This window comes from Rhinopithecus roxellana, chromosome 13 (genome assembly GCF_007565055.1).
Source record: "Rhinopithecus roxellana isolate Shanxi Qingling chromosome 13, ASM756505v1, whole genome shotgun sequence".
NCBI lineage: Eukaryota > Metazoa > Chordata > Mammalia > Primates > Cercopithecidae > Rhinopithecus > Rhinopithecus roxellana.
Genome location: NC_044561.1, coordinates 130,239,993 through 130,267,678, shown reverse-complemented (window position 1 = coordinate 130,267,678; position 27,686 = coordinate 130,239,993). Strand labels below are relative to the sequence as shown.

Below are 27,686 nucleotides of genomic sequence, written 5' to 3'. Positions count from 1 at the left end.
TCCTGTCATCAGCCAGCTCTGCAAGGTTGATAGTGGCTGTTGGGACTGCTCTGTTGATTCTGAGCCTGCATATGGGCTCAAAGGGAAATAGTGTTGTGATTGACAGCAGTATCTGCTGTAGATGTGCAATGAAAGCTTGGTGGCACATACCAATCATTTGCCTACCTGATTTGGAGGTTGAATAAATGGTTATTTATTTATTTATTTATTTTATTTTTGAGATGAAGTCTTGCTTTGTTGCCCAGGCCAGAGTGCAGTGGTGTGATCTCAGCTCACTGCAGCCTCCACTTCCTGGGTTCAAGCGATTCTCCTGCCTCAGCCTCCCAAGTAGCTGAAATTACAGGCTCCTGCCACCATGCCTGGCTATTTTTTATATTTTCAGTAGAGATGGTGTTTTACCATGTGGGCCAGGCTAGTCTAGAACTCCTGACCTCAAGTGATCCACCCGCCTCAGCTTCCCAAAGTGCTAGGGTTACAGGCATGAGCTACTGTGCCTGACCTGGTTTTTTAAAGTGATATAAATAATAGATTTTCATAGTAGAAAAAAATGAAGACCTGTATTAGCAAAAGAATAAAACATAAATCACCTCTGCTCTCACTACCAAGTGATAATCATTGTTAATACTTTGGGATATACTTTTTTCTAGAGTGCTTTTTACTTTAGAAAAAGGGGATTTTGGTCTACCAAAATCTGCTTTTACAAAAAAATTGGAGCAGAGTATGTTTTGAATAACATTTCTCATCACTTGCATGTGTGGCATGTCATTTTTTAGAGCTTCTGTGGGTTAGCAATCTGCTTTTCCCCATGTTGTTCTATTTCTACTCTTCCCCCATAATAATCAGTAAATATTAAACTACATATCTTTTTCCCTGAAACTTTCAGTGCTTATACTCTCTTTTATACTTGATATATTATCTTATATTTTGTCTTGCTATTTTGCATATTTAGATCATCTTGGTGAGAATTTGTCTTTTTCTGGGGACAGAGATTGTGGTTTTGTGTAAAACAGTGTGACAAAGACAGGGGGATTGTGCCCAAGTCAGTGTGCTCTAGATGGTGGATTCAGAGGATAAATACATTCATATTAGTAACTTGACTGCGAGCCAAACAAGTATTCATGGTGTGATCTAAGTGACAGAGTAGCCTTCAAAGTTCTGTCTGTAACGTGAGTAAAAATTGGTGAATCGACTCTTCATATGGCCCAGGGCTAGCCAGTAAAATGGCAAGCAATTTGATTAGTTTATAAGATGATCAATTAATTTGAAGACTTCTGTTTACTTGGTGCAATAAAATTAAATTTCAAAATGAATATGATACATACAATGAAATAGTCTTCAGCCTTCAAAAGGAAGGAAATTCTGATGCACCTTACAGTGTGGGTGAACCTTGAGAATGTTATGCTAAGCAACATAAACCAGACAAATAAACCCCCCAAAAAGCCAGAGAAAGTGTATGATTCAACTTACATGCAGTATCTAAGTTAGTTAAGTTCTGGCCAGGTGTGGTGGCTCACGTCTGTAATCCCAGCACCTTGGGAGGCCAAGACAGGTGGATCGCTTGAGCCCAGGAGTTTGAGACCAGCCTGGGCAACATGGTGTAACCGCATCTCTACTAAAAATACAAAAAATTAGCCAGGCATGGTGGCACGTGCCTGTAATTCCATCTACTCTGAAGGCTGAGGCTTGAGAATCGCTTGAACCTGGGAGGCAAAGGTTGTGGTGAGCTGAAATAGCACCACTGCACTCCAGCCTGAGCAGCAGAGTGAGACTTCATCTCACACACACACACAATGTAGTCCAATTCGTAGAAACATAAGTAGAGTGCTGGTTGCCAGGGGCTGCCGGGGCTAGGGTTGTGTGGGGAATGGGGCGTTACTGTTGACTGGGTGTGGAATTTCAGTTTGGGAAGATGATAGCGTTATGGAGGTAGATGATGCTGATGGCTGATAACAATGTGAATTCAGCTCAGTACTGTAGAATGGTAAATTTTCCGTTATGTATATTTTACCGCAATTAAAAAAATGAATATAGCATCCAAAATACATTAGCTTAAGGGATCAGTAATTTTTCTAAAAGGTGAGATGGAAACCACTACCCTTTCTGTATTTTAAGTGACTTCGGTCCATAACATGAGCTTCGGGGCGATAATGGATTTGTTCTATGTGAGACTTGACGGTGGTTCTGGATCTCGCTGAGTCTGCGTTCACCTCCGGCAGTGTGCTTCCGCAGGGAGTGAGTCCGGATGCGATGGCACTGTGTTTAGAGTCCATGTTTTTATAAAGATACAAGGAGCCTTACATCTGTCCTGTTAACCTGTTTGTCCTGGTTTTGTGACTAGTTTGCGCGTGAACCTGGACATGGGCAAGATCGTGTACAGCTGGGTGATTCGAAGGGACTCGAAAATCCCCGGGACTGTGGTTCGCTCCAGCACGATTCCCGAGCAGCTGGGCAGGATTTCGTACTTACTCACCGACAAGACAGGTGAGCCGCTTTCTGGGACCTGCACAGGATTCCCGGTGAGAGGAGGTGCCTGAGGGCTTTGGCTGAGACTCTTGGGCTCTCTCTGGACATACGAGAATGCGTGTTGCTGCTATTTTATTCTCCTCATCTTTTGATGAAGATTCTTTGGTGATGAAGATGATTTTAACGGCAGCAAACCCTTACTGAGGGCGAATTATGTGCAGAGGACAGTTCTGGGGAGTTTCAGGGCAGTCACTCCTTCAGTCCCCACCTGAACCTTCTGAGTTAGGTAGTGTTTCTCTCCCCCTTCTGCAGATGAGGAAATGTGGCCCAGAGAGGGTGAGTGACTTGTCACGGGCGCATAGTAGCCGGAGTAAGCTTTAACTCAGGCAGTCAGGCCTGATCTCTGACCACACCCTGATACTGCTACACAGCCTAGCGCCTGTCAAGGCATTAGGCTATCATAGTGGTAAAGAGCAAGGATTGGGAGTGGGAAGATCTGGTTTAAGCCTCATCTCTACCACTTAATGTCCATGGGGTAGAAGGGAAACTAATGCAAAGATCCTGGGCAGCTTACCAAATCAGAGAAAAGTGAGGTTTCTGGAAGGAGAGCAACCAGGAAAGTTCTGGACAAGTCAGCATTAGGACCCTCCAGGTGGTCTCTGTAGGGCTCTGCTATTGGGGATGTATCTTTCTACTCGAGGGTCAGAATCTTTCAAGATAGAATCTGATTGCTCTAGTGTGTCATCTGTCACCCTCCTGGCCAACGGAATGGGCCAGGCCCCTGATTGACAGTCCTCTTGGACCACCTTAGGGAATGGGCGTGGTGTGGTTAATTTCCCCTGGGAAACCTAGGAAGCTGTTTTCAAAAGGGGAATGGGATTCTAGGCAGGCAAAATGCTGCAGGCGTCTACCCCAGCAGGGACAGTCCTGACCGCAGTGTGTGACATACAGCAAACTCTCCAAAGACGGCAGCTGTCATTACTATTAATAATAACAAACATCCTGAGAGACAGGCCGGCCACTCATTTGTCTCGTGTTTTAGGCACTCTTACCCAGAACGAGATGGTTTTCAAACGGCTCCATCTCGGAACAGTAGCCTACGGCCTCGACTCGATGGACGAAGTGCAAAGCCACATCTTCAGCATTTACACCCAGGTAAAGCCTTCCGTTTCAACACCCAAAACAATTCCTTGACATTTTTTTAACAGCTGTATTGAGATATAATTCACAATACTGTACAATTCACCCGTTTCAAGAGTACAATTCATTGTTTTTCTTTAAAGCATATTCAGAGTTGAGCAGCTGTCACTGCAATCGATTTTATGTTCACCCCAAAAAGAAACTCTCTACCCATCAGCAGTCACTCCCCAATACCTCCCTTCTATACCCATGACACCCACACTTCCTTTACACTTTGAATAAAATTGCATTTGGGGTCCTTCCTCACCTTCCTCATCTTCTGGGCTAATCTGCTCCACTGAAGTGCTAATGGACATTAGGAAAAACCTGTGAGAAAAGTATATGCCCAATAGATAGAACCAGAAGGAACCTGCTGGTTGATTATACTTCACGTTTACGACCATGTTGATGTTTTCCCTTTCCCTGGCTGTGAGCCAGAACACCAATAACAAATGGTCTGCTTGTGAAATAATCAGGACGTTATTACCTTTGCTTTCTCATCTACATTCAACTCAACAATCATGAGGAAGCAATTAGTTTATCAGAGATGACTTGCAGCTTATCTGTTCCTGCCTTTATTTTTCCTACCAAGTTTTCCAAAACCAGTCATTTTTCAGAGAAAGTACTACTGGCACATATCCTCCTATTCCTAAAATGTTAGACCGGTGGGTCCCCATCTTGGCGGTGTGTCAGAATTGCTGGTGGTGTTTCAAAACAAAACAGAGCAAAAACAAGAGACATTTATTTGGGCTTGATACCCTGGAGATTCTTACTCATTAAGACTTAGGGCAGGGCGTGGCTTAGGGTTTTAAAAGTAAGACAGACACACCCCTTGCTAATTCTGAGGCACATCCAAGGCTGAGCCAGACCACATTAGACCAGCTGCATGTTGCAGCACTTGTTTGGAGATAACAAGAGAATAAGGAGGTCATATTTTGCTTAAATTCATTGAAATAGAGACCTTTTCCATAGTCAGAAGACCAGTAAGAAATATGAATGAATTATCTCTGTGTACAGGTTAAAGCAGAATCCCTGAATACTTCTTGATACGGTCATAATTGACATTTAATTTTCTGGAACATTTGTCAGTGGGCTGGATTTCCAGGCTGTCTCCTGAAAATGGCAGAGCAGGGGACAGTGTGACAGTGGGAGTAGACGTTAAGTTAGAAGAGCTGACTTGACACAGTTCGTGTCATCATCTACAACCAGCAACAAAGACCTTATTGCTGTTCCAGGCTCTATGGGGAGGTGTCGTGGCTGGTCTCCAAATGGATCCATGGACCTTTTTCAAATATGTACTTTAGCACTGTTAAGAAATGACGAGGAGCTTCCCTGGACAGGGAGGATGAGCCGCACAGCCCCTGTTTCCTTTCTGTCTCTCTGACCGTCTTCCTCTGTGTGGTGATTTGGGGTTGGTGTCTCTGGGGCTCAGTGCTGGAGCCTGCTGTGTTGCTTCCCGGATGGCCCCTCACCCTGCTTCCATCGCTCCATGGATGCTGATGGCTCTGTCTCCATCTCCATCTCTAGGCCTGACCTGGAGCTTTGGATTATAACATAGCTGAATGTTTGGCATCGCTGCACGTGGCTCATAAGGATGCTATACCTGGGACCCCTCCTGACTTTCTTCCCTCATCCCCTAAACCTGTTCTCTCCCAGGGCTCCTTGTCTCAGTGCATGCCACCCCCTCCTTCCCAGTACCCCCGTCACCCCAGCTGAGAGCCACTGCCCCTTCTCCAGTACCTGCTCCCACCCGATCACTAGATGACCCTTCGGCCTTTCGTTTTTTTTCCTTCTCCCTTTCTTCCCCTCCCATCCCTCCCCTCCCACATCCCTTTCTCTCCCCTCCCCTTCCCCTCCCTTGCTTCTTTTGTAACAGGGTCTCACCCTGTCCCTAGGCTGGAGTGCAGTGGTGCAGGCACAACTCACTACAGCCTCGAACTTCTGGGCTCAAGCGATCCTCCCACCTCGGCCTCCCAGGTAGCTGGGACTACAAGTGTGCACTGGGTATGCACCACCACTCCTGGCTAATTTGGTTTCTTTTTTATAGAGACGAGGTTTCTCACTGTATTGCCCAGGCTGGACTTGAACTCCTGGGCTCAGGTGATCCTCTCACCTCCCAAAGGTTCTCAGAGTGTTGGCATTACAGGCATGAGCCACTGTGCCCAGCCACCTTTGGCCTTTTGTCTTCATCCCTTCTCACTCACTCAGCAAGGTGAAACCCTCTCTCGCCTGTCTGCCATGACCCCCTGCACAGTAGCTGCCCGGCTTTCCTTCTTGCTCTCCTCTCAGGAGCGTGGGAGCCTCTTGGTACCATCAACTCCGTGGCGGGGTCTGAGACTTCCAATGGGATCTAGCCTTGGTCTTCATCCCCTCCCCTTTCCCGCAGTTCAGCCTTCCAGGTAGGGTGAGCTGCCTCATTTCTGTGTCTTAAATTAGACCCTTCCCTCGGAGCCACCAACCCCAAATGCCCACCAGGCTCCTTCTTGGGGGGCTCATTGATTGGATTGTCACTACCTAACTCACATGCATATCAGCACCCAGCTAGATGTCTGTATTGCTCCCAGCCCCCTCTCAGCTGTGCTGAATTTTGATGATTATATTAGACAGCTTCATAGGTGGCGGTGTGTACATCCGGTGGGAGTTACACCCATGCCATGTTGCTGGTATTTTTAAGAGCTCCTGGTGTTGATGGAAGCCGTCCCATCTCAGGATATTTGTGTATTTTAGCTTTTATGGTTCATTTTTGGCTTGTCACAGATAACACTCTGTAAAGTGTTGAAACTTAGAAAACCACACTTCTTACCGTGAACCCCACCTCATACTCTTTCCTTAGGGGAAGCTCGTAAATCAGTTTGCCCATCCCGGCCTTGAGTCTCAGATAGCTGTGTGTTGTGGGGTTAGGTCTTTGCGAGGCTGGGGTGAGCTCAGAATTCCAGTACAGACCTACCCAAGTGAGGCTGTGTGCATCCTTCTCTCATGATGTCTAAAAATCCTGTCATAAGCAGAGGGACACGTGTGTGATGGGACATATGGAAGCTTTTGCATGCTTTTTTAAAACCAGTTTTATTGAGGGATGATTTACATACCTGAAAGTTCAGCCATGTTGAATACACAGTGTGGTGACTTTTAGTAAATTTACAGCTGTGGAACCATCCCAACTATCTAACCTTAGGATATGCCCACCACCCCGCACCCATTGCAGTCACTCCTCCCACCTTTAGAGCTTCGTAAGGGGTTCTTATACCAGTGGTTCTTTCTTCTTTTTCTTTCTTCTTTTTTTACTTTTTTGAAATAAAGTCTCACTCTGTTGCCCAGGCTGAGGTGCAGTGGTGTGATCTTGGCTGACTACAACCTCTACCTCCCGGGTTCAAGCAGTTCTCTGCCTCAGCCTTCCTTCCTAGTAGCTAGGATTACAGGCACCTGCCACCATACCCGGCTTATTTTTGTATTTTTAGTAGAGACGGGGTTTCACCATGCTGGCCTGGCTGGTCTCAAACTCCTGACCTCGGTGATCCATCCGCGTTGGTTTCCCAAAGTGCTGGGATTACAGACGTGAGTCACCATGCCCGACCCAGTGTTTCTTAAAGTATGGCCTTTGGAACCCCTGGGCCAGATCATTTGGGCCGAGTCAGGAGCACAAGGAGTTGTGCCCAGACCTGCAGTTTTAACAGGTGAACCAGGTGTTTCTAGAGTACACATTGGAGAACAGCTGCTTTGAAACTGAGGTTCACCTCTGTTCAGAGCATGGGTATCTAGACCTGTGGACTCCAAGGCAGAGCTTGCAAGATGACCCACCGGGGTACAGGAAGCGCCTCTTTACATTTCAATTTCATCTCTAAAATTAATGCAAAATTAAAATCTTACTAATGGTATTGAGGTTGACTCAGGGGCCCTCACTCCATATATCAGACAGGTACTTGTCAGGTCCGGTCCTTGAGGTGTCCTGAGGAAGGGGCTGGAATTCTACAGTTGTTTATTTTTCCAGTGTTGAAATGTAGGCCGCAGTTTATGAGTGTCCAGGTGACTTGTTCTAAGGATGTGATTGAACTAAACTGGCCTCATAAAGAGAGCAGGTGGTTTTAAAAGATTCCTGCAGGAAAGCTTCAGATTATTAATACAAGGCCAAGTAAACAGTAAGAAAATGGCCCACACATTAGGAGAGAAAACCATAACCAGCTAAGGACTTGTGATTTTTCCCCTGGATTATTCATTTACTGGTACTTTTTTTTTTGAGACGGAGTCTCACTCTGTCGCCCCAGGCTGGAGTGTAGTGGTGCTGTCTTGGCTCACTGCAAACTCCGCCTCCCGGGTTCAAGAGACTCTCCTGCCTCAGCCTCCCAAGTAGCTGGGATTGTAGGCATGTGTCAACACACCCGGCTAATTTTTTTTTTGTATTTTTGGTAGACATGGGGTTTCACTATGTTGGCCAGGCTGGCCTCGAACTCCTGATCTCAGATGATCTGCCTGCCTCTGCCTTCCAAAGTGCTGGGATTACAGGCTTGAACCACCATGCCTGACCATTTACTAGTACTTTTAATAGAAAATGGAGATACAATTTAAAAACCATAAAATTTGCTCTTTTAAGCATGTGATTCTGTAGTTTTTATTTTTATTTTTTATTTTATTTTTTATTTATTTATTTTTTTTGAGACGGAGTCTCACTCTGTCTCCCAGGCTGGAGTGCAGTGGCGCGATCTCGGCTCACTGCAAGCTCCGCCTCCCGGGTTTACGTGCCTCCCGGGTTTACATCATTCTCCTGCCTCAGCCTCCTGAGCAGCTGGGACTACAGGCGCCTGCCACCACGTCCGGCTAATTTTTTGTATTTTTAGTAGAGACGGGGTTTCACAGTGTTAGCCAGGATGGTCTCAATCTCCTGACCTCATGATCCACCCTCCTCGGCCTCCCAAAGTGCTGGGATTACAGGCGTGAGCCACCGCGCCCAGCGATTCTGTAGTTTTTAATATGTTCACAACAGTGTACAAACATTGGTACTGTCTAATTTTAGAACATTTTTGTCACCCCTAAAAAGAAAGCTCACATCCCTTTAGCTCCCAACCCCCCTGCTCAATCTCCCCAAGCTCATGGCAGCAGTCAGTCTACTTTCTGTCTCTGGATCTGCCTATTCTGAACATTGCCTGTAAATAGAATCACACAATATGTGACCTTTTGTGTCTGGCCCGTCTTCCGTTTAGCAGAGTATTTGCAAGGTTCTTCCTGGTTGTAGCAGGTGTATGTACTTTATTCCTTTTTGTAGCTGAATAACAGGTATGACGATTTGAAATTTAAGTTTAGACTGGGCGTGGTGGCTCACGCCTGTAATCCTGGCACTTTTGGGAGGCCAAGGAGGGCAGATCACAAGGTCAGGAGTTCGAGACCAGCCTGACCAACATGGTGAAACCCTGTCTCTACTAAAAATACGAAAAAAATTAGCCAGGCGTGGTGGCAGGCGCCTGTAATCCCAGCTACACAGGACGCTGAGGCAGGAGAATAGCTTGAACCCGGGAAGCGGAGGTTGAAGTGAGCCGAGACTGTGCCACTGCACTCCAACCTGGGTGACAGAGCGAGACTCCTCTCAAAAGAAAAAAAAAAAACAGAAATTTAAGTTTAAATCTATAATTCTCAGTGCTCCTTACCCTGAGTATATGTTATTTTGAGATACCAGCTAATTGTGTGAGAAATGCTGTTTTTCATTTTGCTTTACTTATTTTTATTTTTATTTTTTTGAGACAGAGTCTTACTCTCTTACCTAGGCTACGGTGCAGTGGTGCCATCACAGCTCACCGTAGCCTTGACCTCCCAGGCTCAGGTGATCCTCTCACCTCAGCCTCCCAAGTAGCTGGGACCACAGACATGCATCACCATACCTGGCTTATTTTTGTATTTTTTGTAGAGAAGGGGTGTTACCATTTGCCCAGGCTGGTCTCGAACTCCTGGGCTCTAGCAGTTAGCCCACCTCAGCCTCCCAAAGTGCTGGGATTACAGGCATGAGCCACTGCAGCCAGCCCTGATTTTCATTTTTATCATAGGATTTTAGAATTTCCTTTCTTGTTTTGTAATGTTCAGTAGTACAAGACAGTATTTATACAAAGATCAATATATATAGATGGAAGGTACTTGAAAAACTTTTCCCGCCAGGCGCAGTGGCTCTCGCCTGTAATCCCAGCACTTTGGGAGGCCGAGGTGGGCAGATCACCTGAGATCGGGAGTTCAAGACCAGCCTGAGCCAACATGGAGAAACCCTGTCTCTACTAAAAATACAAAATTAGCCGGGCGTGGTGGTGCATGCCTGTAATCCCAGCTACTCAGGAGGCTGAGGCAGGAGAATCGCTTGAACCCGGGAGGTGGAGGTTGCAGTGAGCCGAGATCGTGCCATTGTACTCCAGCCTGGGCAACAAGAGTGAAACTCCATCTCAAAAAAAAAAAAAGAAAAGAAAAAATTTTCCCAATATGTTATATGATCAAAATATTTGAAGACAACTAGTCTGTATTACCTAGAGTTTGTGGTAGTTTATTTTACTCTTCCCAGCAAGTGGAAATATCTTGAATTCTTGTTAATAGATGTGTCTGAGGAAAACATGAAGGACTTCAGGAAATGGGAGCCTTGTGGTGCCCTGCTCCAGAGACACGTGGCCAGCACATCTGCCTGTTTCTGTAGCCTGCTTTGTACACATAAATTCATATTTTAAATCATAATCAGGGGTCAGGCTCAGTGGCCCATACCTGTAATCACAGCACTTTGGGAGGCCAAGGTGGTTAGGAGTTCGAGACCATCCTGGCTAACACGGCAAAACCCTGTCTCTACTAAAAATAGAAAAATTAGGCCAGGCACGGTGGCTCACGCCTGCAATCCCAGCACTTTAGGAGGCCGAGGCGGGTGGATCACAAGGTCAGGAGATCGAGCCCATCCTGGCTAACATGGTGAAACCCTGTCTCTACTAAAAAAAATACAAAAACTTAGCCGGGCGTGGTGGTATGCGTCTGCAGTCGCAGCTACGTGGGAGGCGGAGGCAGGAGAATCGCTTGAACCGGGAGGTGGAGGTTGCAGTGAGCAGAGCTTGTGCCACTGTACTCCAGCCTGGGTGACAGAGCGAGACTCTGTCTCAGACAAACAAACAAACAAAATTTAGCCGGGCGTGGTGGTGAGTGCCTGTAATCCCAGCTACTCCGGAGGCTGAGGCAGGAGAGTTGCTTGAACCCAAGAGGTAGAGGTTGTAGTGAGCTGAGATCATGCCATTGCACTCAGCCTGGGTGACAGAGCAAGACTGTCTCAAACAAACTGTAATTGGGATTATTTCACATACTTTGGTCTGTGAACTGTCATTTTTCATTTACTGAGTTTTTTTTTTTTTATGAGCGTGTGAGTTTGTGATTTATTTTTCTGCACACAACATATGTGCACAGGATGCACTCAGTTCATCAGTACTGACTGCCAGAGAGCGTTCTTTCTTTCTGCATCCACAGAAAACAGATACAAAGTTCAGTTTATGTTCTCTCTTTTTTTTTTTTTTTTTTTGAGACGGAGTCTCACTTTGTCTCCCAGTCTGGAGTGCAGTGGCGTGATCTCCACCCACTGCAAGCTCCACCTCCCGGGTTCATGCCATTCTTCTGCCTCCGCCTCCCAAGTAGCTGGGACTACAGGTGCCCGCCACCACGCCCAGCTAATTTTTTGTATTTTTAGTAGAGACGAGGTTTCACCATGTTAGTCAGGATGGTCTCGATCTCCTGACCTTGTGATCCGCCTGCCACGGCCTCCCAAAGTGCTGGGATTACAGGCGTGAGCCACCGAGTTTATGTTCTCTTGAGGAAGAATTTTTTTTTTTTGGTCAGTGTGGTTTTCTCTGGGACATGGAGCTTATTTCATTTTTTACTCATTCAAAAAACTTTTCATAAAAAAAGTATGAAAGTTGTTTTGCAGAAGAAATAAATCATAGAGCCAAGCACAAAGACAAAACATCGAATTCGCCTGTATTCACATCATTCAGCAGTAACCAGTATTAACACTTGGGTGGACAAAATGCCAAATACTCTGCCTTTGTGTGTCTGGATAGATGTGTTCTTTTTTTTTTTTTTTTTTTTTTTTTTTTTGAGACGGAGTCTCGCTCTGTCGCCCGGGCTGGAGTGCAGTGGCCGGTTCTCAGCTCACTGCAAGCTCCGCCTCCCGGGTTTATGCCATTCTCCTGCCTCAGCCTCCGAGTAGCTGGGACTACAGGTGCCCGCCACCTCGCCCGGCTAGTTTTTTGTATTTTTTAGTAGAGACGGGGTTTTCACCGTGTTAGCCAGGATGGTCTCGATCTCCTGACCTCGTGATCCGCCCGTCTCAGCCTCCCAGAGTGCTGGGATTACAGGCTTGAGCCACCGCGCCCGGCCAGATGTGTTCTTTAGTTCTCCCTGTGTGTGTGTTTTCTTTTCAATGAGAACCCATCATATTCCTTTCTTTTTAAACTAGAGTTGACCACCAGAATTGCCTGTAAAGTTTAAAAAATATAAATATAAATATACGCCTGGGCTCTACTGCATTCTTTGGGTCTGGATCTTAAGTATGCATATTTTTAATAATCTTTTTTTTGAGACGGAGTTTTTGATCTTGTTGCCTAGGCTGGAGTGCAGTGGTGTGATCTTGGCTCTCTGCAACCTCTGCCTCGTGGGTTCAAGCAATTCTCCTGCCTCAGCTTCCTGAGTAGCTGGGATTACAGATGCCTGCCACCACGCCAGCTAATTTTTGTATTTTTAGTAGAGATGGGGTTTCACCGTGTTGGCCAGGCTGATCTCGAACTCCTGACCTCAGGTAATCCGCCCGCCTCAGCCTCCCAAAGTGCTGGGATTACAGGCGTGAGCCACTGCGCCTGGCGTGTATATTTTGAAAAATCTTTATTGGTTATTCCTGGTTAAGAACCACTGCCAGAATAACACTATTTAATTTCCTTCTTTTCACTCTTGTCAAGGTTTTTAATGGTTTCATAACACAGTCCAGACTAGAGTAAGACAAGTGAGGAACTCACATAGCAAATTCAACCGGGTACCAAAAAAATAAATAAATAAATAAAGCAAATCACATTTTGGTGAAATTTTTTTTTTTTTTTTTTTTTTTTTTTGAGACAGAGTCTTGCTCTGTTAACCAGGCTGGAGTACAGTGGCGCGATCTCAGCTCACTGCAACCTCTGCCTCCCAGGTTGAAGTAATTATCCTGCCTCAGCCTCCCGAGTAGCTGGGATTACAGGCGCCTGCCACCATGCCTGGCTGATTTTTGTGTTTTTAGTAGAGACGGGGTTTCACTCTGTTGGCCATCTGGTCTCGAGCTCCTGATCTCAGGTGATCCACTCGTCTTTCCCCAAAGTGCTGGGATTACAGGTGTGAGCCACCGCACCTGGCGCAGTGCAGTATTTTAAAAACTCAAGTGCAAAAAATTTATGAAGAACGAAATACTGAAATTTTAAATGAAGGCAAGATCCAACCTTGCGCTAGCACAGTTCAGCTGCACTAACTTGCCCTGGTCCTAGCCCTGGATTTACAGTTTCGGTGGCTATCAGGCTTCTCATTATTGATGTATTGGGGCTGGATTATTCTTTGTCATGGAAGGCTGTCCTGTGCCTTGCAGGAGGTTTGGCAGCATGCTACAGATTCCTATAGCACCCCTGTCCCCTCACAGTTGTGACAACCAACTATGTGTCCAGACATGACCAAACGAGAGGCAAAATCATCCAAGTTGAGAATGATGGTGGTATATGGGTACATTGAAATGTATTGTCTTTGTCTTGCATGATGATGTCTGCTCTACAACAGTAAACACTGGATTTACTCAGTCACTTAATCAGCCTGTAACTCAGCTGATTCATTTGGAGGTAGTAGCTCTGAGCCTGTCTTTGTGATGGTGGCCCTTTGAGGTGAATGAGTCATCAGCTCTGAGCTTTTTTGATGGCTCAGGTGGCAGGTTAGGGTTATGACAGAAATTCCTTATCTTTTTTTTTTTTTTTTTTTTTTGAGACGGAGTCTCACTGCTGGAGTGCAGTGGCCGGATCTCAGCTCACTGCAAGCTCCGCCTCCCGGGTTTACGCCATTCTCCTGCCTCAGCCTCCCGAGTAGCTGGGACTACAGGAGCCCGCCACCACGCCCGGCTAGTTTTTTGTATTTTTTTAGTAGAGACGGGGTTTCACCGTGTTAGCCAGGATGGTCTCGATTTCCTGACCTCGTGATCCGCCCGTCTCGGCCTCCCAAAGTGCTGGGATGACAGGCTTGAGCCACCGCGCCCGGCCAGAAATTCCTTATCTTTAATAGTGTATTTCTGGCTGGGCACAGTGGCTCACACCTGTCATCCCAGCACTTTGGGAGGCCGAGACAGGAGGTTGGCTTGAGCCTAGAAGTTAGAAAACAGCCTGGGCAATAGATGAGACCTTATCGCTACCAAAAAAAGAAAAAAAGCTGGGCATGGTGGTGCATGCCTGTGGTCCCCGGTATTTAGGAGGCTGAGGTAGGAGGATTACTTGAGCTCAGATGGTTGAGGCTGCAGTGAGCTGTGATCATGCCATTTCACTCCAGCCTGGGCAACAGAGTGAGACCCTGTCTCAAAAAAAAAAAAAAAATGTATTTCAATCAACTGCAGCCCATTCCTAATATCCATTAATAGTGTGAATCCCCATATGTGGTGAGGTTTTAACTGCATTTGGAAAGAAAATTGGCATTCTGGTGACTCAATGCTTAATTTTTGTATTAATCTTTTCTGTAATACAGGCTGGAGTTCTTGTCGGGAAATGGCCCTAGCTGTGGATTACTAATGGGAACGGGAAGCCTATTTTCCCTGCCTTGGTGTCTCATTTATTGGCTGGGATGCTATAAATGACTTGGGGGCTTTATAGGATCCGAGACACCCACCCAGCGGCCCAAGTCAGGGCCCTTTGTATTTGGAGATCTTAATTCCTCTCCCAGTAGTGACCTGTGCTTGTTCTGAAGTCACTTCTGACCTTGTGTGGAGCTGTTCTGCCCTCCCTCCCTCCATAAGGGGACCAGTGGTTTTTCCCCAGGGCAAAAAGAGTCATAACCTGCCTCTGTGGATGCCACATCTGTTTTTGTTTTCCCCTGGTATTTTCTAAGTAAGAAGAAATGTGTGTAGGTTAAAGGGCCTATGGGGAGGAGGTTAGAGATAAACACTGTACAATGTGAAACTTTTCCATATGGGGAATGTGAGGATGTTTGAAGACTGGAGCTAAGACAAGCATCATCCAAACACAGCCCCTGGTCAGTTTCAGTGCCTTAAGGATGTATGTGTATGACCATTTGGTGTGCAAAGAAGACTTTATTTGACAATTAAAAGAAGCAGTTTCAGCACCAATGACTATTTCCTCTCCTTCCTGGAACATTTTAGTAGGAAAGGTGGGAAAGTATTAATTTAAGAGAGAAATAAAGGTATGTGGGTGGAGGCATTGAACCTGTGGCCTGTGATGTTGGTCAGGCTATCATAGTTGTCTTCCAGTTCATTCATTGTCAGATGGTCCCCTGAGCCGCAAGTGAGGCCTTTGCGAACATCTGACTGTCTGTGGTTCTCTTTTTGCCTTGCTTGGGAGTTGTTTCACCTGGAATACAAAATCCCGTGGCTCTGTGTTATCCCATGTTTGAAATATTAGTGGAAGCATTTGTCTTTTGTAGACATGAAATCAGATTGCTTTACAAAATCCAGAAATTCATGAAGGATGCCCTCGGTACAGCTTTTCATTTAAACTCGTGGTTACTGAAACTTGCCAAAAACAGTAATTACTTTGTCAAAGGTCTTGTTATTGCACCTAATGTTAAATAACGATTTGGTCCAGGTGCTGAGGAATGCGGACAGAAATGAAGACACATGTTCGTGGCTAGAACATAAATTACAGAATTGAAAAAAAAAAGTTCTCAATTTAGTCTCTCCAATAGAGAACCTTTCTGTAAATCTTTTCTTTATAATTTTAGAGTTAAATTCTTTATAATTAACAGCACTCGGCAAATAATGATTCATTTAAACCGGAGTTCTGATTCATTACTCTAATTATTGTTACCATGCAGTGCCCTTTGGCCTGGAAGTGAAACTCGTGTGCTCCTGACACCAGAGGTTAACAGAGCAGGAAGCCAGAGCACTGTGTCCCCGCAGTGACCAGAATAATTTAGTAATTGTCTAATTACCTGTGGAGTCTAATGCTACTACTAAAAATAGTATTAAAAAATTAAATGAAAGTCGTTTTCTTGTTTCTTGTAACCCATCTGTTCTCTATTTTGGGCAATCGGGTGTCATGGGTGTAAAGTGCGACTCATTTTAAAGGATCAGATCACTTCTCTCCCATTGTATGAATATGTTTTTAATAGAATGTAGAATCTGGTAACTCCATACACATTTCTAGCCTCCATGATTCAGTTAGCTGTGGATTCAATAAGACTGTTGTAGGTGACTCTTTGTCTAAATCTGTGATTTAAAATCTGAAACTGATGTTGATTTCATAGTTGTTTCTTCTTGAAAATGAAAAAAAAATTCATGTCAATTAAGGCCCCCCCCACCACCTTGGGAATATTAAGTTATTAATTTGTTTAATTGTTCAGCAAATATCTGTTGCATACCAGACACTGCCCTGGGTACTAGAATACAGTGATGAGTAACTCACTCAGGTGAGCCTTCTGTTTCTGTGGTCTAGTGAGAGGGAACTGTCAGGTAAATAGGCCAATTCAGACAATGAAGAGAGTAACACACGGTGTTGCTGAAACGTGACTTGCAGTGGGAAGGCAAGCAGAGTGCCATGAACCGGGGGTCCCAGGGAGAGCCTCTTTGAGGAGGTAAAGTTGAATTGAGGCCTGAATGATGAGACTGAGCAATCCAGCCCTGCGGTGAGCTGGGGGATGGGGTTCCAGGCAGAGGGCATGGCAAGTGCAGAGGCCTTCAGTCAGGAAGAAGCTTGGCAGTGCCCAAAGAACAGAAAGGCCAGCATGGCTGGAGTGGAGGGAACAGGAGGAAGATGGCATGAGGGACAGCTGGAGACGCAGGCAGGTGCTGATCAGATGTGAGGGTATATGACTTGTGTTGAACAATGAGCCGTAGATTGTTAAGTGCCTTTCCTCCCCCTCTCCCGCAGTGGTCTTAATTTTCATTATACTCTAAAGCAGTAGAATCCTTGCCTAGGTAGGGGCCAGGCACGGTAGCTCACACCTGTAATCCAGGCACTTTGGGAGGCTGAGGTGGGTGGATCGCTTGAGGTCAGGAGTTTGAGACCAGCCTAGCCAACATGGTGAAACCCCATCTCTACTGAAAATACAAGAGTTAGCAGGGCTTGGTGGCGGGCGCCTGTAATGTCAGCTACTTGGGAGGCTGAGGCAGGAGAATCACTTGAACCCAGAAGGGGGAGATTGCAGTGAGCTGAGATCATGCCACTGTACTCCAGCCTGGGTGACAGAGTGAGACTCATGTCTCAAAAAAAAAAAAAAGGAAGCATAGGTGGCACCTGATGTGTGGCACAGGAACGGAGCTGCAGACGGCGTTTCCCATCCTGCTGCAGTTGGTGGTGCTGAGTGGGTTTCTCAGGATTCCTGGGGCTCAGTGTGGAGCATGGATTGAAAACCACCTCTAGTTCACTCCTCTCATTGACAGGAAACGCTCAGAGAACAGGCATCGCTTGCTGCAGGTCTCCTAGCTGCTTACCACCCATCCAAGAATAAGGCTCAGCTTTGGTTTCCCTTCAGTGCTCTTTTTACCGTGTTGCTCAAAGCCATTTTTCCAGGACTTAACCCATTCCTGGCCCTTCAGAGGCTGAGCTGTGTTGCCAGTTGTAAAGGAAGGGATGGAGAAGGCCAGTGTGTGCCACGGAGCTGCCTCTCAGGCAAGAGCCAGGGTCTAAAGTCAGCCTGCAAGGCAAAACTTGAGCACAGTTACCATTACTCCTGAAAGTCTAGCTTCACTGGAGGGCCAGGTGCCATTTTGCAGTGAGTCCCATCCAGCCAAGGTTTCCTCCGGCTGTTCCTGACGCCTTGCTGGACTGCCCTGGGTTGCTTGTTGTTGATGGTTGTTACTTGCATAGGGTACCCGATGAGGTTGTTGCCTTCTGTTGTAAACCAAGAAGATTGTGAGCTTAAACAGTGGTTCTAAGCCGAGGATGATTTTGGCCTCCAGTGGACTTTTGGTGACATCTCTTGTCACAACTAGGGGAGTGCTGCTGGCATCCAGCACATCTGGCGGCTGGAGGACAGGGATGCTGCTGAACACCCTATAATGTCCCCCAACATAGGAGTACCCAAGTGGGGAAGCCCTGCTCTGAACTACCAGGATCCCTTTCAGTGCAGTGGGGTCCTCATTCTGTCAAAAGCCCCTGACACCAGAGATCGAGACCATCCTGGCTAACACAGTGAAACCCCGTCTCTACTAAAAATACAAAAAATTAGCCAGGCGTGGTGGCGGGTGCCTGTATTCCCAGCTACTCGGGAGGCTGAGCAGGAGAATGGCGTGAACCTGGGAGGTGGAGCTTGCAGTGAGCCGAGATTGTGCCACTGCACTCCAGCCTGGGTGACAGAGCGAGACTGTCTCAAAAAGAAAAAAATAAAAATAAATAAAAAGCCCCTGACACCACCCCAGGGAAGATAGATTCACTCAGTCTGCAGGTAGAATCATTTTCGTTCATTAAATTATAATTTTTCCCTCTGTTTATTTTTAATTTTTTTTTTTTTTTGGCCAAGCATAAATGACAAACCCTGAAAATTGCATGTCATTTATTTGCAGTATCATCGTAGATATACCTAAGAGTTCTGTGTGTTGTAACAGTAGAAGAAAAGCAATAGCTGCACGGCTGTTCTTCCACACTCTCCACATCATTCCTGCCTCTGGTCATCTTCTTTATTCATTTCTCCTTCCTGTAGCAATCCCAGGACCCACCCGCTCAGAAGGGCCCGACGCTCACCACCAAGGTCCGACGGACCATGAGTAGCCGCGTGCACGAAGCCGTGAAGGCCATCGCGCTCTGCCACAACGTGACTCCTGTGTACGAGTCCAATGGTGTGACCGACCAGGCTGAGGCTGAGAAGCAGTACGAAGACTCCTGCCGCGTGTACCAGGCATCCAGCCCCGATGAGGTAAACCTGGGCAGGTGTGGCAAGGCCTGGGGAGGCCCTGCTTGTTTTCTCTGTGCTGGAATTAGGCGTTTTCTAAGGAAGCCATGTGTCAGGGCAGACAGGAGCCAGGATGGTGCAGGGCTGCTGGGAGACACATTTTCAAATACAAGAAAGAACTGCTCTTCCTCTAAAAAGAATAGCCTTGGACTTGAGGCATAACCTAAATTAGGAAAGTTAGAGATTTTGTTTTGTAACTCAAAAGGCCAGCATAACGGGGGCACAAGGTCCCATTTAAACCACATTCTTTAAAAAAGATGTAAATAATTAAGATCTTAATTAAGATAAACACATTCCTTGCAATCTACCCATTTAAAGTATGACTTTTTAATTTTATTTTTTCTTCCCCGAGATACAGTTTCACTCTGTTGCCCAGACTGGAGTGCAGTGGCATGATCTCAGCCCACTGCAACCTCCGCCTCCGGGGTTCGAGCGATTCTCCTGCCTCAGCCTCCTGAGTAGCTGGGATTACAGGCACCCACCACCTCACCCGGCTAATTTTTTGTATTTTTAATCGGTGGGGTTTCATCATGTTGGCCAGGCTGGTCTCGAACTCCTGACCTCAGTTGATCCACCCGCCTTGGCCTCCCAAAGTGTTGGGGATTACAGGTGTGAGCCACTGCGTTGGTCAGTATGTCTTCTTAGTATAGTTAGTATATTTGGGGCTTTTTTTTTTTTTTTTAACAACCATCATCACAATCAAATTAGGATATTTTTATCACCGCAAAGGAAATTCTATACCCACTTTCCTGCTGTACCCCCTTCTCTTCCTCGTTCCTCCAGCCCTAAAGCACCCACTAATCTACTTTCTACCTTTATAGATTTGCCTATGACAGACACTCCAAACAACTGGAACCATACAATAGGTGGCCTTTTGTGATCGGCCTCTTTTACTTAGTGTAATGTTTTCAAGATTCATCCGTTCATGCTTTCAAGCATTCATGAATTCAAGCATTCATGCATCAATGCTTCATTCCTTTTTATAACTGAATAATAATCTGTTTATGGATATATTACATTTTATTTATCCATTCATCAATTAATGCATATTTGGGTTTTTTTTGTCTGTTATAGATAATGCTGCTATGAACAATTGTGTACAAGTATTTGAGTGGGTGTAGATTTCTGTTTCTCTTGGGTATATACCTAGGAGTGGGTTGGCAGCGTCGTATGGTGACTCTATAGTTAACCTTTTGAGGAATTGTCTGTCTGTTTTCCAAAAGTGGCTGCACTGTTTTATGTATCTACCAGCAACGTATGACAGTTTCCATTTCTCCACATCTTGGTCAATACTTGTTCCTGTCAGTTCTTTGGATTCTGGACGTCCTAGTCAGTGTGGAGTGGTATCTCATTGTGGTTTTGATTTGTGTTTTCCCGATGGCTCCTAATGTTGAACATCTTTTCGTGTACTTATTGGCTGTTTGTAGATCTTCTTTGGAAAAATGTCTATCCATATCCTTTACCCGTTTTTACTTGGTCTATTTGTCTTTTTGTTGAGGTGTCGTTTGTTTGTTTGTTTGTTCGTTTCTGTTTTGCTCTGTCGCCCAGGCTAGAGTGTAGTGGCACGATCTTCCCGGCTCTGTCTCCCAGAGTGCTGGGATTTTAGGCGTGAGCCATAGCACCTGGCCACCTTTCAATATCTTTTAATTTACTTTTTAAAATGTGAATTTTCCTATAGATATAGTTTGTATCCTCCTTTTTTCGCTTACTATTTTATCATTTCTGTTTTCCAACCATCTTGAATATTATTAAAAACATTCTTTAAGAATTGCTACCTGTGCATATGCCCATTATAATATCTTAACGATTCTCACAATTGGAACTTCTCATATTGTAGGAACTTAGGTTATTCCTAATTTTTAGCAGTGATATTTGTAAGTATTTTGCAATGAACATCCTTACACCTTATAATTCTAGAAGTGGCGTGATTGGGTTTATGAATTCAGGAGATACTTTTGAGTAGACTAGCACTGCGAGGACAGTGCTGAACAAGACAGCAGCCCCAGGCCCCTAGGGAGGAGGCTTGTGTGACACAGTATATAGCGTGTGACTCACTCTTGGGATCCAGCGTCACACTTGGGCAGTTACTTAGGCTTGCTGTGCCTCTAGATCTGTGCCATGGAACCCCCACAGTGGGGCTGTTGGGAGGCCCCAAGTAGGCAGTCATATATTTTGTGGGACAAATTGAATGAGTATTTTTTTTTTTTTTTGAGGCGGAGTCTCGCTCTGTCACCTAGGCTGGAGTGCAGTGGCTGGATCTCAGCTCACTGCAAGCTCCACCTCCCGGGTTTACGCCATTCTCCTGCCTCAGCCTCCCGAGTAGCTGGGACTACAGGCGCCTGCCACCTCGCCCAGCTAGTTTTTTTGTATTTTTTTTAGTAGAGATGGGGTTTCACCGTGTCAGCCAGGATGGTCTCGATCTCCTGACCTCGTGATCCGCCCATCTCGGCCTCCCAAAGTGCTGGGATTACAGGCTTGAGCCACTGCGCCCGGCTGAGTATTTTTTTTTTAGAGATGGGGTCTCACTGTGTTGCCCTGGCTGGAGTAGTGCAGCAGCTCTTGACAGGTGCGATCATGGCTCACTGCACCCTTGAACTCCTGGGTACGAGCCATCCTCCCACCTCAGCCTCCTGAGTAGTCAGGACTACAGGCATGCGCCACCATGCCCAGCTTTAAATGGGTGTAAGGCTCATGGCAACTATGGCCAAAGTGCTTCCCAGAATTTTTTTTTTTTAACCATTTAACTCTTCTACCAACATCGGAGGAATCCCCATTATTTTTTAAATTCATTTCAGGAAAAATGGGGCTCCTAAAGTTCTGGACTAACTTGCAAGTATCGGTGAGCCTGTGGTTCCCGACAGTTGGGGGATGGCACAATGAAAATCTTTTCCAAAGTTCACAAATGAAAGAACGCTAGAGTGTCACCTTCCCTGTCCTGGTGCTGCTTTCTCCCTTTTTTAGGCGGTGGGATTTGTCACCTGGGAGACTCCTCCTTCCAGTCTGCAGGGTGTTTGTGAAACAGCTCAAGCTATAAAACCCAGTTCATCTGTGACCGTTGACATTTGAACCAGGCTTTTTAGGAGTGAAAAATGTTGAACCCCCTGGCCAGCTTCTGAGATGGGAATTGTGTGCAGAAAGACAGAGGGGGAGGGAGGGTCGGTTTGGGTGATCGTCGTGATCTACTTGGACATGTGCCATAGTAAGTGACCAGGTTTGTCATCATTTCTTTCTGTGGCTTGGCAGGTTTAGTCTGTTTTTCCCTTTGGGAATGATACTGTGGGATAACGATGTCAGAGAGGGCCATATTTTTGGTAGCTATGGACTGGGAACCAGTAACCTGTGGGTATTTGATGGAATTCAAATTTATTTTATTTTATTTGAGCTCCTGACCTCAAGTGATCCTTTGGCCTCCCAAAGTGCTAGGAATACAGGCATGAGCCACCCTGCCAAGCCTTTTTTGTTTTTCTTGCTCTGTCGCCCAGGCTGGTGTGCAGTGGTGTGATCTCGGCTCACTGCAGCCTCCACCTTCTGGGTTCAAACGATTCTCGTAACTCAGCTTCCCAAGTAGCTGGGATTACAGATGTGCGCCACCATTCCTGGCTAATTTTTGTATTTTTAGTAGAGACAGGGTTTTCACCGTGTTGACCAGGCTGGTCTCAAACTCCTGACCTTAAGCGATCTGCCTGCCTTGGCCTCCTAAAGTACTGGGATTACAGGCATAACCACCGTGCCCGGCGGAATTCAAATTTGAGCAAGCTCCAGATGCTGACGATCTGAGAAGCAAGTCCTGCCTGAGGCCCCTGATGCTCAGGTCAGCATCTCTGGAGGCTTTAATGCCTGTCGCCCACTCCTCTGCTCCCACTGGACTTGGATGTATTTGTTTTAGGGCTGTGCAAAGATTTTTCCGTGAGGGTCAATCTGTCATGGAATGCTTTGTGCTTCTCGGCCCCTTTTTCTCATGGTACTTTATCTCTTCTGTGGATGAATTGCACTTGAATTCAGATTTGTCTTGTTTTTCTAAGATTCTGAATCATGATTGAGATTAAAAAAAGAGCTACTTTTCCTTTGATCTTTGGTGTCTTCAGAGGCCAGTGTTACCTTTTTGCTGTGTGTGTGTGTGTGTGTGTGTGTGTGTGTGTGTGTGTGTGTGTTTTATTTATTTATTTATTTATTTGATACAGAGACTTGCTCTGTCGCCAAGTCTGGAGTGCAGTGGTGCGATCTCGGCTCACTGCAAGCTCCGCCTCCCGGGTTCACGCCATTCTCCTGCCTCAGCCTCCCCAGTAGCTGGGAATACAGGCGCCTGCCACCACGCCTGGCTAATTTTTTTGTATTTTTAGTAGAGACGGGGTTTCACTGTTTTAGCCAGGATGGTCTCTATCTCCTGACCTCGTGATCCGCCTGCCTTGGCCTCCCAAAGTGCTGGGATTACAGGTGTGAGCCTTTGCGCCCGGCCTTGCTGTGTGTGTGTGTTTTTTGTTGTTTTTTTAACAACTTTTATTATTTTGTATTCCATAGTTATTTTATGTCTATAGTAGAACACTTGAATGCATTATCAGAAAAGTAAAAAGTAACCCATAATCTTACTAAAGGTATAGTCATTGTTAATGTCTTCCTGATCAGCCTTCTAAACTACTTCAGAGGCCGCCTACTGCCAAATACAAATAGGTTTATCTAAATGCCTCATGAGGCTCAAAGGAGGCTAAATCTAGTTCAAGTGAAATCTTTCAGAAAGTTGTACTGTTTCCAAGTCCCTGTAGGATTCCACATAGACTTGACTGGCTCTAGAATTGTGCCTTTGAAATTCAATATCAATAAAACATTGCTAGTCTAGGCAAGGTCAGTTTATGGAAGACGTATAGAAACCAGTATGCATTTTACTTGGGAGCTGCTGGAGTAATTTCTACCAGTTGGCGTAGGATTCATTTCCTGTAACAGAAAGCAGGATTTCCTAAATTGGTTTCCTGTGTACATTCCAGTTTGGGAACCTTGAAGTGTCTTTATTCAGCTATTGATTACAGCCTGGGGGCGCTGGGCCCTCCCTGCCACCGTACAGTAACTCACCGGGGAAATGAAATAGATACAGTCGGACCCGGAGGAGCGCTGCTCAGATGCTGGAGCCAGCAGGCCTCGGCCCTGACAACATCCCACCATTTCCAGGATGTTCCACAGCGTTGAGAGTGGGGGGTGGGGGATGGGGGGTGGTGGAGAGTGGGAGTGGGGGCCGTGGTGATAATGCAACTTTCTAAGCCTTTGTTTCTTGATGTGAGCCAGGAGGTGCTGTCCTGCAAGCAGCTAGGATCAGCTCTGTCCATGGGTCATTCACTTGTCTTTTCCATGAATTCTTTCATATTAAAAAAATTTTTTTTTTGGCCGGGTGATTTTGAGACAGAGTCTCACTCTGTCATCCAGGCTGGAGTGCAGTGGTGTGATCTTGGCTCACTACAATCTCCACCTCCCGGGTTCAAACCATTCTCCTGCCTCAGCCTCCTGAGTAGCTGGGACTACAGGCACCCGCCACCATGCCTGACTAATTTTTGTATTTTTAGTAGAGACAGGGTTTCACCATGTTGGCCAGGCTGGTCTCGAACTCCTAACCTCAGATGATCCACCCACCTCAGCCTCCCAAAGTGCTAGGATTATAAGTGTCAGCCACCACGCCTGGCCAAAAAAGCTTTTAAAATCACAAGTACTAATGTCCTCACTACAGAAAAGGGAGGAATTATAGAATCAAAAAGAAGATAAAAAATAACTTGTGATTTTTACCACCTGGCTTTAACTACTACTGTTTATGTTCTGGTATAGATTTTCTCAGACGTCTTCTAAATATATGCATATTTAAATATATATATATATTATTTTATGTGTATTTATATATGACATGCACATTTATATAATATGTAAATATTTACATATTATATAAATGTAAATATTTACATATTATATAAATATATGTTATGTAAACAAATATATATTATGCAAACTGTATATTATACAAATATATATTATGTAAATAAATATAATTTAAATAAATATTGACATAATATATAAAATAATGTTTACTTTGTGTGTGTGTGTGTGTGTGTGTGTGTATATATATATAGAGAGAGAGAGGACCAGTACAGAATCATGCTGTAGTACATATAATTGAACAGGAAGGAGGGTGAATTAAGTAACTTCCTTTAGAAAGTCACATGGCTTTCTGAGATTGCACCACTGCACTTGAGCCTGGGCAACAGAGCGAGACTGTCTCAAAACAATTAATTAAAAGAAAGTCATATGACTTTCACATTTCTGTAGGACTCATGCTTGTGTGCAGGTATATGTGTGTGTGTGTGTGTATGTGTGATGTATTTGCCCATGTACCGTGTGAGTATGTGTGTGCACATGGATGCACATGTGTGTGTATGAATGAAAGCTGCTTGCCGTATTTCACCCTGCCTTGAATAGCTGAATAATTCCAGAGCAATGCCTCAGGAGTTCGAGGTCACATGCAGAGTGTCTGCGTGGCTAGCACATGCTCGTGGCACAGAGTGAGAAGCCCGTCTCTCTCCTTCCCTGCCTTCCATTCTCCCAGGCTCCTTCCTCTGAGGCACCCACTGTTATTAATATCTGAGTATCCTTGCAGGGATAATTATTTGCATGTATTAGAATGACCCACACCCTTCATTAAAAAAAAAAATATATATATATATATATATTTTTTTAGAGACAGATTCTTGCTCTGTCACCCAGGCTGGAGTGCAGTGGCGCGATCTCGGCTCACTGCAAGCTCCGCCTCCTGGGTTCAGGTGATTCTCCTGCCTCGGCCTCCCGAGCAGCTGGGACTACAGGCACCTGCCACCATACCCAGCTAATTTTTGTATTTTTAGTAGAGATGGGGTTTCACCATATTGGCCAGGCTGGTCTCAAACTCCTGACCTTGTGACCCACCCACCTCGGCCTCCATCTACATCTGCAAAATGGGCACAATCGTTGTGACTGTATCATAAGAGGGGCTCATAGCCCCTCTTTTTTTTTTTTTTTTTTTTTTTGAGGCGGAGTCTCGCTCTGTCGCCCAGGCTGGAGTGCAGTGGCCGGATCTCAGCTCACTGCAAGCTCCGCCTCCTGGGTTCACACCATTCTCCTGCCTCAGCCTCCCGAGGTAGCTGGGACTACAGGCGCCCGCCACCTCGCCCGGCTAGTTTTTGTATTTTTAGTAGAGACGGGGTTTCACCAGGTTAGCCAGGATGGTCTCGATCTCCTGACCTCGTGATCCGCCCGTCTCGGCCTCCCAAAGTGCTGGGATTACAGGCTTGAGCCACTGCGCCCGGCCCTCATAGCCCCTCTTAAGGGAAAAGATGCCCATTTCCCAAAGTGCTGGGAGTACAGGCATGAGCCACCACGCCCAGCCTATTAAAATATTTTTTAAAATTTAAAAGCACAACTGTAAATTATAGATGCAGCTTTGCACTTTGCTTTTAGTAGCTCAGTTTGTACAAGTGTGTCAGGATGTGGAATATCATTGCACTGTGACCCCAGCAGAGGCTGAGTTTTACTGAAACATCTGCTGTGGGTTCCTGTAGCCTCCCAATGGCATAAATGCATGTCTGTATTCCGAAACCCTGTCCATTCACTTTCAGGAAAGGGGAGGGCATCACATTGGCCTTCCCTGCTTCTGCAGTGCAATTGCTGGCCATGTTTAACTTGTAACTTTCAATTCAATCAGCTTTGTGATTTTTTTTTTTTTTTTTTTTTTTTTTTGAGACAGATTCTCGCTCTGCTGTCCAGGCTGGAGTGCGGTGGTGTGATTTTGGCTCACTTCAACCTCCGCCTCCTAGGTTCAAGCGATTCTCCTGCCTCACCTCCCAAGCAGCTGGGACTACAGGTGCCCGCCACCACGCCTGGCTAATTTTGTATTTTTAGTAGAGACGGGGTTTCACCATGTTGGCCAGGCTGGTCTCGAACTCCTGACCTCAAGTGATCTGCCCACCTTGGCCTCCCATAGTGCTGGGATTCCAGGCATGAGCTACCGCATCCAGCCTAGCTGTGCGATTTTAAGCAAATCATTGCTGCACCTCTGCCTCCTCAAAGGTAAAGAGAGGCGAGGGCCACTGACCTCACAGGTCCTTGCTAAAGATGAGGTAGTAATGGTGATAACAGTGGTACTGGCAGCAGTGAGAAATGACCACCCAGTAGTACCTGCTCTGTGCCAGGCCCTGGGCTATGAGCCCCTCTTATGATAGAGTCACAACGATTGTGCCTATTTTGCAGACGATAGGCAGGAAGGTACCCACGGTCACATAGCTGGCAAGATTAAAACCAGACAGCCCACGCCTAGAGTCTGGACTTGCAACCCTCAATACCACTTTCCTCCCCGGGGGATGATGGCTTGAAAGTCTTTGTAAGCTCCTGAAGTGCTGCAGAGAGTGAAGATGGCTGTGTTTGGGAGCCTCAGGGCTGATGCCGGATGAAGTTCCAGAGTCTCTGGCTATTTTTAACCACTCTAGTCCCCTTGGGCACCCTGTTTGAAGGTAATGTTGAGACACTGTGCGTCTCCCAAGTGTGGTGGAATTTTTTTGTTGTTGTTTTTTTGGTCCCTTCCCTCATTTCTCATCTGGGGAAGCTTCCGAGTTTGGTGAAAATAAGCCTTTTTCTACCAGACCCTGACAGCCTACCTTCTGAGTATCTTGCCTTTACCGCCCACCTCATTAGGATTCATCCCTTAGAAAGGAAAATTAAAATGAGCATGTTTCACTTAACAACTCCCAGTTCCATCCATGTTGCTGCAGGTGACAGAATTTGTTTCTTTTTTAGTGTGTTTTACTTATTTTTCTGAGATAGGACCTTGCTGTATTGCCCAGGCTGGAATATAGTGGTGCAATCTTGGCTCACTGAAGCCTTGACCTCCCGGCCTCAAGCAGTCCTCCCGCCTCAGCCTCCCAAGTAGCTGGGATGAGAGG

The 27,686-nt window shown here is 45.8% G+C and overlaps 1 protein-coding gene across 3 annotated transcripts in view; it reads left to right on the top strand.

The window, feature by feature from the left end:
• The window catches only part of ATP9A (ATPase phospholipid transporting 9A (putative)), a 173,052-nt gene that overhangs the window by 93,461 nt on the left and 51,905 nt on the right, over positions 1–27,686 (top strand). For all 3 annotated transcript variants that reach the window (XR_004052706.1, XM_030915035.1, XM_030915036.1), the window contains exons 12-14: positions 2,339–2,481; positions 3,506–3,618; positions 18,496–18,708. Coding sequence is in view for 2 of the 3 variants with exons in the window: in XM_030915035.1 (XP_030770895.1) it covers positions 2,339–2,481; positions 3,506–3,618; positions 18,496–18,708 (469 nt within the window). In the remaining variant the exon portion in view is untranslated. The remainder of the gene's footprint in view (positions 1–2,338; positions 2,482–3,505; positions 3,619–18,495; positions 18,709–27,686) is intronic.